Source organism: Pecten maximus, chromosome 9 (assembly GCF_902652985.1).
Source record: "Pecten maximus chromosome 9, xPecMax1.1, whole genome shotgun sequence".
Classification (NCBI taxonomy): domain Eukaryota; kingdom Metazoa; phylum Mollusca; class Bivalvia; order Pectinida; family Pectinidae; genus Pecten; species Pecten maximus.
In genome coordinates, this window is record NC_047023.1 from 39,286,545 (window position 1) to 39,303,633 (window position 17,089).

At 32.7% G+C, this 17,089-nt stretch overlaps 1 protein-coding gene across 1 annotated transcript; it reads left to right on the forward strand.

The window, feature by feature from the left end:
• Positions 1–521: 521 nt before the first annotated feature.
• LOC117333846 lies at positions 522–15,861 on the forward strand. The gene is made up of 8 exons (XM_033893262.1): positions 522–623; positions 2,272–2,379; positions 8,349–8,384; positions 8,649–8,748; positions 9,617–10,445; positions 10,916–11,042; positions 12,653–12,739; positions 12,988–15,861. Exons 2-8 carry the CDS (start codon positions 2,346–2,348, stop codon positions 13,101–13,103), a joined length of 1,329 nt encoding a protein of 442 aa, XP_033749153.1. The 5' UTR covers positions 522–623; positions 2,272–2,345; the 3' UTR covers positions 13,104–15,861.
• Positions 15,862–17,089: the final 1,228 nt, after the last annotated feature.

A 17,089-nucleotide genomic window follows, 5' to 3' on the forward strand; every position in this document is an offset into this window, starting at 1 on the left:
TAATTTATACCGTAAAACTGTGACCTGTTCATGTTACACATTCATTTGATTTTAATGAAAGTTGATTTGTGATTTAAAGCTACTTAAATGAAAAGAATATACCAAACAAGGTTTCGTCCTAAAATTTTCGTTTAGGGCGAAACAACGTATTTAGGGCAAAACACAGGCATTATTCATATTGTGTGTTTTGGCAGCCAACAGATTCTGATGTCCCTGTCGTCAGTAACAATAAGGATGGACACCCTTACAGGATGTCTACTAAAACGTATCAGACACATGTGCACCGAGAGATAATTGTATCTGTGTTAATAAAAAAAAACACGCGAACAACAAGTGTCACGCGAATACGCCCAACAATCATAACGTGACGTCATGACTCTTGTTTTTATAAACAAAGTCACTCTTCTGAAATTGAAGGTAAGGAAATTTGTTATGGAAGTAAACCGTTTGTTGATTGGTTGCCTAACTGGCAGACTGATAATTTTCGACCAATGAAATTAGTTTTTACAGCACACGATTGTGTTTGACAGGTGTTTGGGAAAGAAGTAGGAAGACGGCGAAGTAAAATATAAGGTGTTATTTCCCGTATAAAATGAAGAACAGCTCTCAAATTAAGTAATCAGGTAAATACACATTTTCATTTGTTTAGATACTCCCCAGAAATGTGTGTGTTTGCCGTGTAATTTGGCATGCCGGTATGTCAAACTGTGTCGATACTCGGATCGTTCACAGTTTCACGAGAATATGATTGATATGACTATTCGCCAAGTTGTGCCTAAGGCCGTTCGTACAAACGGATAAACGTTCTACTCTCTAGCTTTGTACACTTATCTTTACTTACGGTCCATCGAATTACAACTCAGAAAGCATGCAGAAATGAATATTCATCTTGTTGCTATGAGTAATCTTATCCCATCGAAATGTCACATTTTATAGTTCAAGAGTTCGTATACATTGTGTATCAACTCGAACATTTTCCCTCCCGGAGAGGTGTTAGATAAAGTAAATGAAAACAGAATAAACAGTAGATCTGTTAAAAGTAACACTGATACAACACTGATTGTGAGATATATTTCCATATGTTGTCATATATGCAAGTTTAATTTGGCATATATATTTTATGTAATAAAAGCCAGACAAGCACATCAATTTAATAATTCCTCATCATAAGATAGAGCTCGGGAATATGAATATATTTTTTTCATTCGTAGGGATCTAGATATACTACATAAAAGTGTTTATCCTGCAACTGCCACCGCATTGTCGGAATACACCCACCGTATATATTTTTGCTGTATACGGCAGTGACGGAAAACAGCTGTATTTTGGAATCTTTGCACGTGCGTCAGTTCGACTGACCTACTTCAAAGTGAAACTACGTTTAAAAGGCGAACTTATTTCTATCATTTTTGACACCGTTTCACTTCAAAATGATTATTTTTATGAGTATTTTAATGACTGTTGCAGGATAAATAGAATACATGGTCAGTGTCTTAAAATATAAGATAGAGCTCGGGAATATGAATATTTTTTTTTCATTCGTAGGGATCTAGATATACTACATAAAAGTATATATATGCATTGTTTGAATGATTGTTAGTAAAGGTAAAGGGCTCATTGGTTGACATACCGGTATACATTATAACTGTTAATATGTTTTGTTTGTAAGAATTGGATAGTATGCCTTTAATAGTGAAAATGTTTGTTGTTACTACTCCTGACTGATGGTAAAGTGACATCTTTTCACATTTATTATCTTCAGTCTTCTTTGAAAAAGTGTAACTGTTACCAAATTACAAAGCAGCCTTGTTATATCCTATATTTATATGACATTGATACCAAAAATTGTCATGGATGTAAGGCTATAGTTCCCTTTCCATAATTACATTTGATCATAAAAAGTCAATTCACATAGTATAGACAGGCCATATGTCATATGTTATTAACAAATGTATGATTCTAGAGGTAAAAATGTACATGGTCTTTACAAGCTGCAGGTATCATTTAATTAAAATAATTATATGTATTGTATTAAATTGGGGCAGAAACAGATGGCCCCTATATAGAAGAGGATGTACATGTAAAAGCTTCAATTAAATTTTACAATTGACAATGGCAATAAACGGTTTGGAGCTTGTCAACTGAAAGTTCACAATATATATAGCAGACGGTAAACCTGTTAATGATAAAAAATATATAACAGTTTGGAGAATTAAATGATATCTGCCTGGAAATAGTTGTAGTAATTTTGAAAGAATATATTCATTTTAGGTGTTCCAGTTATTTGGAATGGATTGAATATGATTTAACAAGAACTAGAAGAGTTGTTGAAGATCAGATACAGGATGGCAACAGAACCTGATGAAGTAACAGTCATAGGTGGGTAGTAACTGTATATATATGGTAGAGTGTAAAATTCTTATCATCTTGACTCAGTGTGGTGTAAAATAACCAAATAATCATTATAAATCCAATCAGTTTCACTTCTTATGGTAAATACAAGTGAATGTAGTATTTAATGTGTCTAATAGGGTAAAAGTAAAGATAGCTCTCTGTTATTCTTGAATCTTGTAGTCTTGTGTCTGCCAGTCTTATAGTACTGGTAATGTATAGATGTTTCATAGTAAATTGATGTGGTCCAAATTAAATATACAATGTTGTAAGTATTTTCACCCTACAGTGTATTTGGGCAGTACCGATTGGATTATCTTGTAAGCTTTTTTGTCATGTTTCCCTTGTGTAGTCATAGTATAAATTGAATAAATCGTGCAAATTGTGTTCTACAAAACCACTTTAGCATCTTATATTCTTGATGCCATCAGCAGTAGAATAAAATAAGTATTTCAGTAGTTACAAGTTCCTGAGATGTTTTGACTCCTATACATACTGTAGTTGACTGGAAATGTATTATGATTAGTTTGAAAGTACATGTATTATATAGTAGTGGAAATCTTTATTGACACATTAAAACACCTCATGTCACAAGGTGATTGTATACATCACTGGTATACATGTTGAAATTCATTTTCCTAATATGAATGATATTGCTATTTAAAGCGCTTAATAAAAAAAAAAAATGCATTAATAATATGTAAAGATGTACATATATGTGTATTGGAAAGATGTTGTAATGAAGAAATATTTCAAAAATGTAAACTTTATTTTGACAAGATAATTTACTTTTTTTTGACAAGATACTGTAGTTTAGATGAGATTTGATAGACTGTAATAGAGGTTAGAAAGAACAAATCATATGTACCGGTATACAAAATGTCATATCTAACGTTTTGTATAAAATTAATATCTTAACATTTTATACAAACTACTGATATTTTTGTCTGCCCTTCTTATTTGTTGATACAGGAGTTTATCCAGATTTATTTGAATGAAAGTTTCAAAACAGTAGCATTTCTTGTAACAGTAACTGTATATTTCCAATAACTTCAAAAATGCAAAAGTAATCAACTTAAGAAGTCAGACATTATATTGTGTATATATGACCCCTTGAATTTCTGTCAGTTCAAGACAAGTAGTGGGAATATATAACCAGCGATGTACTCTAGTGATACAAGTTAGATAAAACTATATACACCTGTTATTATAGATAACTGTCTTGTACTTGTATAGCTACCTGGTAACATAAAATGTGTGTGTAGTCCAGTTACAGTGTTTCAGCTTTGTTAGCTTTATTCCTGCACATCTTCATTAATTCTAGAGATGGAAGGACTAAATTGATCCATATGCAATAGTAAAAAACATGCTGTGTAAATCAAAATTGTCAATCGGTGAAGACACAAATGAGTACAGTATGAACAAACTTTTTTATTGAGATTAATACGAGAAAAAGAAGAAAATCCTGGAAATTCTTCTCAAATTAACACTTATAATTTCAGATAAACCAAATTTCATTATACGGTATTCACTGTACTTCTTATAAAATATTTACCTTGCTTAAAAAATGTAGGGAACTTTTGCCATGGGCTAGTCTATACAGCTATTCAGACACCCTGAATAGAGACATTTCTTTTATGATGCACATTGTGTTGATTTGATAATGTATGCTTTAATTTTGTATTTGTGGTATCACTAGTACTGATGTTACAGTATACGTATCTACCGGTAATGTCTCTGAGAAGACAATGTCAGTTGTAATGCTTGACTGCTGCAGACTATGCAAAATATGAAAAAAACAAGCGTTTCGTATATGCCACACATTATTTATTTTACAAAAATTGCTAAGCAAGTTATATTTACTAATGTTAATCACTCATGTTGGTCCAGATGAAAGTGTGCGAGTGGTCTTATAATTATAATGGGAAGAAAACAATACCTGAAGATAATATTAATCTATATGGTCTGGCATTGGTGATGACCATTTGACAAACCCTGGTCACCTATGTGTTATCATTGTATTACATGGAGTGTGACCACACAGAGTGTTTTTATATTAATATGTGCAGAGGTATCAAATATAGGTATTCTTTGTGATGATGGACACTTTTATAGGAAGAAATGAATTACCAGAGCTCCACTTGAATGACTAAGTGTTATTCCAGTGGTGACTTAGTAAGATATTACGACTATAAAGTTATTTACTGTGCAATAAAGATCTAAGGAACCTGTAATAATCCTATAAACTGATGACCATATAATGTACAGGTATAAAAAGTCTTAACTCAACAGATCAAGTGAAGGCCAGGATTGCGCGCAGATATCGGTGCAATATTACTGACACTGCAGAATCGTTTAACATTCTAAAGGAAGTTTCAGGGTTTCAGGAAGTCCTTACAGCAGAGATGAAAATGTTCAGCCGATTGGCTGATTTCAGCCTTTTTGAGTAATGTAATGTAAACTTGTAATTTTTCCCATTGAAAAGATTGAGTAATCTAATTTTCAGCCTTTTTGCCCTTAGTCCATTTTCATCTCTGCTAGTCTTTCACCTGTGTAGCCATCATGTTTCCTGATAAACCATACATAATACATATGTTGTATGTGCTTATTTTTTCTTATTTGCCAGGACAATTAACTTGGAATTTCCAACTTTCTTGAGGGTTGAGTTAACATTATATTTACCGGTATTTGAGTTCCAGCTCAAATTGTTCTTTTCTGCTTCATAATATATGTAATCAAAAATGGATAAAATCAGCCACTTTAGCAGTCTTAATCAATTATCAATTAATTTTTAAACCAATATGATGCTTAATTTGATGTATGACCTTTTTTTTTTTTTTTTTTAGTTTTGAAATCTTTTTTATTCATCCTTTTACATGTAGTATACATACAGGTATATTATATTACATGGTATAATAATACAGACATATCATTACAGCAGTAAGATGTACAATACGTATTAAGTGATGAATATATTGACCAGGTTAGGTGGCATAGTGGTGATGCTCTCCCCTCTCACAAAGACCACCTGGCCATTTGCCATCCAGACACAGGCCAACAAGCATAATATGGTTAATGTTGATGTCAGGTCATTCTGGTCAAATATATATAAAACAAATTATTAGATCAAATTTTTTTAATATAACTATTTGCATCACTGAAAACTTGAGATGAGCAAGTGGAAAATAAACTGCATTGATCAGTATATATCTGTATGATAGTTTGACCTGTGACCTTTGGTCTCATTCTGATATCTGAAGAATTTAGTATATACAGGGTAATATTTTGTGCATACTTAATGTTATTTTGATTTTTCAATAATTCATGCATGAACTGTTGCTGCACCCTATGCAGATTGTTAAATATTGTTTTGTATCACCTCTAAAGAATTCTCGTTTTGATTAGGCATGCATCATTGTGTTTATGTAGATCTTATATATACCCAGTCATGCATGAGTCATTGTGACCACAGGTATAGCTATAAAGGTCAAAGTTCATGTCATGTAGGATTGTTAAATTGACATATACATGGTATGTATTTTTATTCTACCACTACAGCGATGTCTCAGGCCGGCCTTTAATATGTTGCCATTGCCCTAGTGATGTACATGTCCTTATCGTCATCAATCCACAGATTTGGTTAAGATATTTTATATCAGAGTTCTACATTCACTCATTAATAGTGATAGGGTGCTGACATTTTACACCAGAGTTCTCCATTCACTTATTGATAGAATGTTGACATTTTCCATGAAAATTCTTTTTTGATCAAATTAACATCTTTGATCTGCAGTTAAATTAGGAATTTTCATTTTTTTTTTCATTTGGTTTTAAATTTCTTTCCATGAGCCACTAGGGCATACATCCAATAATTACAATAAAATGACCTCGTATGTTTTGTGTATGCATATAGTCACAGATTGTATACAAGTACTTGCTGGCCTAGCTTACCCTAGGGCTCAAGATTTATTTGATATTCAGGTCTGAACATTTTATAGACCAGAATTAAATGTAAAAAGATTGGTGACTATATAATCAGATTGTAAAATTTTCAATATTCAATGCATACAGCCGGGTATATGCTTATATTTATATAGGAAATTGTAACTCCAAACAATTATGGACAGTCATATAACTAATTTTGATTGTGATTGTATAGACCTGAAAAATATGATTTAAGATTACCTTATATAGAATACCTTATCATCAGAGCCTTGAGAGAAATGCATAAATTATGTGTAAAATCTTACTGGTATGTAAAAGGTATGTAGGGTTATACTATATGTACCTCATGATCAGCGTGTATGTGTATAATATGAAACATTTTGTATTTCCTGCAGCAGTGCACAAGCTGATGTGGTAACATGTACAGTCAACTGTATATACAGGAACTTCCTGTATTTGAGTGCAAAATTTTTTAATAATTTTATACATCTACATACTCCCTAATGCAAGCATGTAATGTCTGATATTATCATCTTAAAGAGGGCAGTGATTACAATAGTATCAAAAGTGAAAATGAAAACATATTTTTCAATAACAGCGGAAATTAACATATAGAATCATTAAATAGTGTAAAAACTGAGAGGTTTGCTATTTCATAATAATTTAATTTTGTATGAAACACGCATTTTCATTGGCTGAAATAATTTTGTTATACCTCCATAACAAAATTTTTGACGTTGCGAAATGTAACGTCATTTTTGATTGGCTGATGACGTGGCTAATAATTTATCACAGAAAAGAGTTCGCCAAAGAAAGTGAAATATCTTGGTGTGTATAAGATGAAATTAAATTATAAGAATTAACATTAATTATTTTTTCTGTTATACAGTCATAACAAAAAAAACTGGAGTGTACTCTCTTCATAAACCGCGAAGCGGTTTATTTAGAGTACATGTAGGCGGTAAACCAGTAACTAACAAACACTGACTATAGTCAGTGAGATGAAACCTAGTGATAGGTGGAGTCATGTAGGCGGTAAACCAGTAACTAACAGACACTGACTATAGTCAGTGAGACGAAACCTAGCGATAGGTGGAGTCATGTAGGCGGTAAACCAGTAACTAACAAACACTGACTATAGTCAGTGAGACGAAACCTAGTGATAGGTGGAGTCATGTAGGTGGTAAACCAGTAACTAACAAACACTGACTATAGTCGGTGTGATGAAACCTAGCGATAGGTGGAGTCATGTAGGCGGTAAACCAGTAACTAACAAACACTGACTATAGTCGGTGTGATGAAACCTAGTGATAGGTGGAGTCATGTAGGCGGTAAACCAGTAACTAACAAACACTGACTATAGTCAGTGAGATGAAACCTAGTGATAGGTGGAGTCATGTAGGCGGTAAACCAGTAACTTACTAATGCTGACAAAACACTGACTATAGTCAGTGAGATGAAACCTAGCGATAGGTGGAGTCATGTAGGCGGTAAACCAGTAACTTACTAATGCTGACAAAACACTGACTATAGCCAGTGAGACGAAACCTAGTGATAGGTGGAGTCATGTAGGCGGTAAACCAGTAACTAACAGACACTGACTATAGTCAGTGAGACGAAACCTAGTGATAGGTGGAGTCATGTAGGCGGTAAACCAGTAACTAACAAACACTGACTATAGTCAGTGAGATGAAATCTAGCGAAAGGTGGAGTCATGTAGGCGGTAAAACAAGTAACTAACTAAAACTGACTACAATCATCTATAGAGACGAAAAGTAGTAATGGGCAAAGTCAATAGTCAGGTAGGTGGTAAACCAGAAACTAACGAAGAAACACAGGATATTGTAGGATGCAATCATTCAAATATAATAGATATTGTCAATTATATATATGTATGCTAATTGTATTTGTTCAGAATTATAATTATGTTCAAACACCAGTAGTATATATTCAGACATAATGATTTCTTTTTATGATGAATTGACACTTATTTCCTTTTGCATGTATTTCAGTTGTCAGTGCTAAAGGGCTACAGGGCAGAAAAGCAGGTTTGTGGAAAAAAATTATCTACATTTTCTATAGAACACATCATTGTATGTCAGTAATATAAATCATACAATTGATTTAAGTTAGTAAATTTGTATCAGTTTAGAGCTGTAGCACTAGTATGATCCGAGATATAGCCATCATGGTACCAGTAACATTGATCTACTTTCTTTTCCAATTGTCTATCATGGACAAGCATGTATCATTTACAGAATAAAATATAACATGCTAAATAATTATCTGTTAATTTTCTCTGTTGACCACAGGACGACACAAATACTCGGTGATATTTGGTGTCGGAAGCAAGAAATACCGTACAGCAGTCGTTAAGCATCCAGAACCAGAATGGAACGAGGAATCTGTTATGTAAGTCTACCAAGCATTGCTGACAGTTGATGTAACAAGGAGAACCGAATCCTTAATTAAGTTAAACTTGCAGGTTTGGGGTGATAGACTGAGTATAATTAGGTATAAACCTGTGGGGTCCCAATACAATGTTATTGTAAAAGTCATTAAAGCCTCCTCCAGTATCTATTTATCTATTTTTCGCACACCTCTCATCAGATGATTGGCTGTTTGAATTACCCTTATTTCAAGGTCTGTCATTCATCCATCTATAAAATTCCTTATCATTAATTAGAAGTCCCAAAAGGTTCTCTTTCAATTTTCACATGTAGGTTCCTTCAAGTCCTAGTTGTGTATAATCCATTCCAAACTTGATCATAAAACATATCTTTATGTAAGAGACAGGCCATTTTGAATTTTGACAGTTAGCATTATTTCTCAGAAAGTATTGTAAGGATCATATACAGGTTCCCCGTTGGTCTGCACTTCTTTTCGAAGTTTCTCCCTTTAAAAATTCATCTTTGTCAAAACATAGTGCTGATGAGCATGTGTTACCGCTAACACTTCTGACCGAAGTCGGATGTTTGGAGACACTGAAGTACATGATTTGTTCGTCGTAGTTTTGATGTACAATACATGTATCAAATTCCAGAACTTTGGGTAGTACTATTGATTCTTTTGTACTACATTTGTATTACAAACTAGATCCAAGACTTGAGTTTAGAACATAGATATTTAGCTACAAATTACAATTGAAGTTTATTGTGAAATCTTCTTTGCTTTTCTCTAAAAGAATTTCAAATAAAAAAAATTCGAACAGTATACTGAGTATTTAAAATAAAGGAATTGAATAGAATGAATACTTAAATGTTTACATCTTGTATTTCAGCCATGTGAACAATATCCTAGACCAAGTATTCTTTATTGTGACGGAGAAAGAAGATATACTTGGTCAGGTGAACATCCCAGTAACCTCCCTTCAGGCATCACCAGGACGCAACATGAAGTCGACACTTCAACCTCACAAAAAGTGTTCAAATCCAACAGGAGAGTTAGTGTACCAATGCTATGTCTCCAAGCGTCGTCCCGCGGGAATGAACTATGAGTCCAAATCTCCGACTCTATCCCATAAGTACAGGAAGGAAAGACGTGGCTCCACATTATCTACTATAAACAAGAAGTTCTCCCGCTCCATTCATGATCTTCTCAGCTTTGGCAAATCTAGTAATAATAATGAGGAGGACAATACCCCGAAACTTAAGTCCAAACATGGGCCAAAGTTCATGAGCATCAGCTCTGGGCTGGACAGCTCGGGTAAACTGCCTGTGATATTGAGTGTGAGTCCCAATGTCGGACTGACCAGTGGAGGTACACGAATCACCATTGTTGGGAAGAACTTGGGGTTCAGTAAGAGTGATATTGTAGATCTGACTATTTGTGAATGTGACTGTGTGGATTATATTGAATATGAGTCTTCTTCTAAGATTCACTGTAAAACAAGGTCCACTCTCCCTGGCAAGGGTGACATCATCCTCGAAACAGAGTCAGGTGGCATTGGTACTCTAAGAAATGCATTTGCTTTTGTTGATGAACTTCCGGAAAATGGTGTGAACCCATTTGATAGCCCCAACCCATTCGATGATGGTGATGTGGATTCTGGGGAACAAGCTAGTTTTACTATTGGGGATTCTCCAGAGATGCAAACAAAGGCAATATCTGTAAGTTGTTTGTTTGGTTGATCTGAATTTAATCGTTAATATTTGAATAATTTTATGTGAATGTTGGTCAATTTTATAACTAAAGACATTTTTGACTTTTAAAGTATCAAGTACTCCTGTAGATGGAAAAAATATATATCAAGTAATGATCAGTGGCCTTATTGGCAGATAGGAATTGCTCTAAGTACTCGTCATTTGTGTACTGATGCAAAATTACTTACACATGTACATTAATTAAAGCAACACCGTGTAATGAGACACCTTGTCTCCTGTTGTGCCCATCATGCATTGAATTTCTTAATTTTCTGGAGTTCTCCCTTGGGGATATATATTTTACTAGAATAGCCTAAAAGACAACTTGACAAGTACTAGTTGGATATCCGTGGATGTGTTTTTACCAAGTAATCATGCATAGCTTTGAATAATTCCTTTATATAGATATTTTTTTATGGTAATATCTTTACCTGCAGGTGCCAGTGCCATCACCAAAAGGAGGAAGTGTGTCCAGCATGTCTCCCCCCTCTAAAAAACATTTTGTGAAACACTTGAGGAGGGCAAGTGAGGGACATGTTCTACAGCAGTTAAAAGGGGGACCAGGTAAATTAATAGTATTCGTTCATAAGTCCCTGTTTTGTTTCCATATCAGTAATGGTAACTCTAGAAAGTTTCTCTCAAAATCCCTACAATAATCAAATGTACATTGTATGTTTTTATCCTACCTCAGTTTAATTTTTGGCCAATTCTTTAAAAATTGCAGGAGTTATGGCCCTTTATTTCCAATTTACATGGTATTGCAACAGACAAATGCCCCCTGCCCTCATCACAATGGGTCACCATGATGAGTATGAGGGATGTACAATATAATGATTTATAAGGGCAAAGGCACAAAATGATGACATCTTTGTGTTCTTGTTTCTAAATTTCTAAAAAAGTAAATCTACCGTTCTTATTTACTGAACAGTTAGATTGAGGATCCAAGTAGGCATAGATCAAGCACTATCCTTTTATTTATTAATTACCTCAAATGGATTAAGTTAATGAATGGAGGTATGTTATCTTGACTCTATACTCTACGGTTGGTAAATTTCACGGTGCTTATGTATCGTAGTTGTCTCGGTCAGAACTATTTGGCAAGAACTAAATCCTGCAAAAAACTTTTTTTGTAAACATTCTCCAGTAAACACTTTTATAACTTTGTATATATTAATATTCGCTAGGTATTTATGTTTGCCCTGTATTTTAAGACTAAAAAAGTTGAAATCAAATCTCCACGAATATTACCAACTACAATGTATACAGATACATGTATGTCTATTTCTATATACATGTACATCTATATGCAAAGATAAAGGACCATAATATCTCACAAAGTTTGCGGGTTTTTCGGGTCAAGGTCACAGTTACTGGGACCAGTATTGCTTTAGCAAAGCCCAGGGATATTATGTGAATATAGGAATTTCTCCAGAGCTATTTTAGTGTAGCTGATATTTAATGGAAAATCAGTATATATCACAATACCTGTGATAACAACCAAATTTTTTTGTATAGAAATAGATGATATAAAAATAACTTTTATAATATGAACTTGTGTGAAGTAGAATCTATATCATCAGACTTGGATGATGTTTTGTTTACTGTATGTGAAGTAGAATCTATATCATCAGACTTGGATGATGTTTTGTTTACTGTATGTGAAGTAGAATCTATATCATCAGACTTGGATGATGTTTTGTTTACTGTATGTGAAGTAGAATCTGTATCATCAGACTTGGATGATGTTTTGTTTGGTCCCGTCGACTTCGACTTATCCAAATTTTACTGTATGTGAAATAGAATCTATATCAACAGACTTGGATGATGTTTTGTTTGGTCCCGTCGACTTCGACTTATCCAAATTTACTGTATGTGAAGTAGAATCTGTATCATCAGACTTGGATGATGTTTTGTTTACTGTATGTGAAGTAGAATCTATATCATCAGACTTGGATGATGTTTTGTTTACTGTATGTGAAGTAGAATCTATATCATCAGACTTGGATGATGTTTTGTTTACTGTATGTGAAGTAGAATCTATATCATCAGACTTGGATGATGTTTTGTTTACTGTATGTGAAGTAGAATCTATATCATCAGACTTGGATGATGTTTTGTTTACTGTATGTGAAGTAGAATCTATATCATCAGACTTGGATGATGTTTTGTTTCAGTGGCAGCCACTCCGCCGGTGTCACCTACACCAAACAAGATGGAGAAGCTACAGCAACAGGTCCTGGAACTCAAGAAGGAGAATCTAGGTATATACTTAACACTATATATAGTTGGGACATTTGTATGGAAAATCAAATTTTGGTTAAAGATCATCTTCAATATTGCAAGTGTTGCATTCACATAGTATTACGATCTCTGCAAAATAACCAAATTTCACAAATTATCAGTTCTGCAAAAATACTGACTTTATTAAATTATTGTATCAAAACAAATTCACCGGGTACACTAATGAAGTGAAGAAATAAAATAAAAATAAAAATGTTTTTTTTTTCAGCTTTGAAACAGGATAACAAAGACATGAAAGCTTACATTGATAAGTTGGTAGCAAAGGTCATACAGCATTGCCCAGACGCTCTCGAATCAGGCACAATGCAGAACAGATGGAGATAATTGAGCACAAGAGTTTCAAGGATATTAAGATGTCATGATGATGTGATTTGTTTTTTATTGATAGCAGATATGTTTCTCCAAATGAAATATATTGCAAATACTTGTGTAAAATGCTCTAAGATGTATGATAGCTTTCAGTTATCTGTCTTAATATGAATCCTAGCTGTTCTTTTTCACTAAAAATCTTATAGCAGTATCCGGGAAATATCTTAACATCTATGGAACACTACTGTTATTTTAAACTTCAATAAAACTTTGTCACATGATCAAGGAAGTGTATGAACATCATACCACTGTTCTTGTATACAGTCTCTAGTTTCAGGAATGCTCTATAGAAAATATTTCAGTAATGGTCTATAGAAAATACCTCATGATTTTTCCTAAGGAATTCAATTTCTTACTTTCCATGAAAAATATCAGTTAATCTGAAGTTTAAAGGAATCCTTGTTAAACTTGGTAAGTTATCATAGCATTTTATATGCTGAAACATTCTTTCAATTAAAATATAAACTTGATCTATGCAAATATTTGCTGCCTTTTTGATGTGCATTATAAGTATATGGTGAATAGGGTAGATTTTTTTCGAAATTTGGTATGTAGTATTTAATTTATTAGCATATATTTAACAAATAAAAGCTTTTTTATGTCATTCTTTAATTCCACTGAATACCATTTGCTCTGAAAAACTTGAAAATGTGAAATTTACCTGTAAATAGCATTAGATGTTTTGGCATTATGAATATTGATCTGGTTGCTAAATACATGTACCAGAAAATGTTCTATTATTGATATTTTCATTAGATGAAAACACTCCTGTGATATGAATTGATTGCCTTTTTTTTATTTTGGGGAATTTTGTGTTTTTGGTGTTGATGATCATATGAATCAGCTACAGCCTTCAGGTTTTTGTCTACAAGTATATTTTGAAAATATTTGCCTGATAATTTTTAGCTTCTCCTAAAGATGTATATTACCTAAACAGTAACATGTTGAGAGAAGAAATTCTTACTTAAAGATCTTTTAAGGTGTTTATTTCAAAATGTTTATTATGTCTATTAATGGATGGTCCAGATGAATTGTACACAAAAGTTGAAGTAATAATATGCAGGTAATTAGGAATAGATGTCTAAGTTTAAACAACACAAGGGAGATAATCCACATACATATCATTTAGGGAAGCATATTAGCTTTAAGCATTGACAGACTGGTGGTTTCGTGTAGAGACTCTCACTAGAAATAGTAAATTAAAGGACATACCTCCTTAAGTGTTTGCATAATGTAGGTAGATTTTCCTGTCTCCACCATGAAATGGATAGAGTGTATACATGGATCGTAGGTCAGGAAAACAGCTTTGTTTTAGGTCCAAAATTATTCTTGGTTTTGGAAAGTTGTAAGATTTTATAGAGGCTCTTTTGGGTTCAAAAATTGTTCTTGGTTTTGGAGAATTATTAGTTTTTTTTTATCAAAGTTTGAAATTGACACATTGATCTTCATTTGTAAAAAAAAAAGAAAATGAGATACATTTTGAAATTTGTTTTTTGCATTATTTTCCCCATTAGAGTCTTACTTCTCAAAATAGTTGGGGTGTTAGTTTATGTTTCAAACTAGCATTTTCAGTATTTGGGTAGATCAGTAAGACATTGATGATAGTAGATTGCTATTAAATTACAATGACATGTTAAAGAATTAAAAGGAGTGAGTTGTGATGATTGAATTGTCACAGTTGATGGATATAAAATATTAAGTTCTGAAAACAGGACATTTCATAACTTCCTTCAGACAAACTAATACCTAAAACTACATTGTTTCTATCAGGTACATTTCATGTTGAGGCTGTCATCATTGAAGAAGGTACAGCTGAAATTGTCTAGGGTGTGGTGTAAAAAAAATTGTTATTGGCATTTGAAGTTGAACTTATCTGTGATTACTGAATGATATTATTATTCATGACAAAATTAGAATGTACATAAGTAGTGATACTATTTTATTTAGACAACAGATATTTAATCAGTAAATTCAGAAAAATGGAACTGTTACTTAATACAGTTTACATTCAAATTGTAGGAATTATTCTTTGAGTTTGAGGATACAAGTTTTCTTGTACTAGTATGTTTGTTACTTTTTCAGTCACCCAAATCAAATCTTTTTCTCCTCTTTAGATCTGACATTACATTTTATATTCAGGATGTTTTTTACTTCTTCTTAGGATATTTTCTTGTGATCAACTTTTGTTTATATTGTAGTTAAAATATTTTGAGACGTGGGGAGTTACCGGACTGTATAACGATGAGAAAGTTCACTTTGACTAATATGTTGATGATAGTATATATATTACATTATGTGACAGTTCTTATCTTAGTCACCAGGAAAACATTTTCTTCAAACTTTTTTATTTTATTTTTTTATGAAAAGTTAGTCTGGATTAACATGATCTCACTGTATCTGTTTAATGGTATTGTAATATCAGGAAAAACAATTATGAAAAATGTTCACGCGACTTCAGCTAGAATGTTATGTATGACTGCATTTCCTTCAATATAATGTCTTTGTGACTTACAAGTCGTGTGTTACAAAATCATATTATAAATGTTGGTTTTGGGGTGTTATTGATCCTTTCAGGGTTGTATGGTACATATAATATTCACTACTCAGTGTTCTTTAAGCAGCTGGTACATATCCTATATACCCACCGAACTATTAATCATAGTGCTTTACTTTCATTATTGTTATCATGAATGCTTATTTATTAAAAAAAAAGATAAAAAAAATACAGCTTTACAATGTCTAAGACTGTCATGCAATTGCAAAGCTTTACATATGTATCTGTTATCATAATGTTTTCGGTAAGGATCTCGCTGTAGGAATGCAAAACATGAAATATTTTCTTATAAATGAATATCACTAGTAATAGTATGATCTGAATACATACATTGTTGTCACCAATCTCATTTTTGGTGATTATATTTTTGTAAAATCATTTAAGTGTATTGAATCTGGATTGAATCTATTGTCTATGATAGGAAACCCTGCCTGCTATACAATTCTGAAGGTTCTGATTTATGAAAGATTGTATTATACAAGTTTAGGTATTCTTAACATTTGAATATTAAAACAGGAATCATTTACGGTATGAATATATTTTAGAAAATCATTCATATTCAAATTAGGCTAAAGGGAGATTTTTAAAAGCAAAGCAAATTATTTGCCTCAAAAATGTTCATTTTTCCTTTGAATTCCTATGCAAAAATTTAAATGTTTTGAAATGTGATAGTTTTAATAATGTAATATTTTGGTTTGAATTTTAATGTTTTGATAATGTTGCAGATTTAACATACTGTTGCAGTGGTGTGTTCCAATTTTTAATGAAGATTTTGAATATCACTTGTTAATTGTTAATAAACATTCTTGTTGGTTTGTTGGCTGTTGGTGATATAGGGTAGCAGCATTCATGTTACAAAAAAGTATTGATTACGTTAAGAAAATGTTGCCATATTGTGAATTTTTGTGATTTTGCACAGAATTTTGTTAGAAATCTTTGTTTTTGGAAACAATGAGAATCTACACTGTATCATATCAATACACTGAATACCATAGTGTTAATGCAGGTTATTTCTGATACTGATGACGAGTAGAGTTAGCTTATAGCAATGCCATAAGTTCATTAATTTGACGACAGCTCTTACCTCAGTATATCTGGCGAAGTTGCAATCTCATCGTAACGAGTCAATAAGTCGACAAACTACATTGTGTAATAGTCATGTTACTTTGTATAATTAGAGTTAGAGACAGCAATCTGTGATACATGTATTGGGTACTCTGATATTTTGTTTTGACAATTTTAATGTTGAAATACTACCCGACACAATTTGATGATAATATTATACATGAATAGAATATATTTATTTGTACAAAGAGGCCTTTACAAAAAAATGTACATTTCAAAATTTCTTGGACCATAGTACTATTTTTTAGTTATAGTCTTGTTG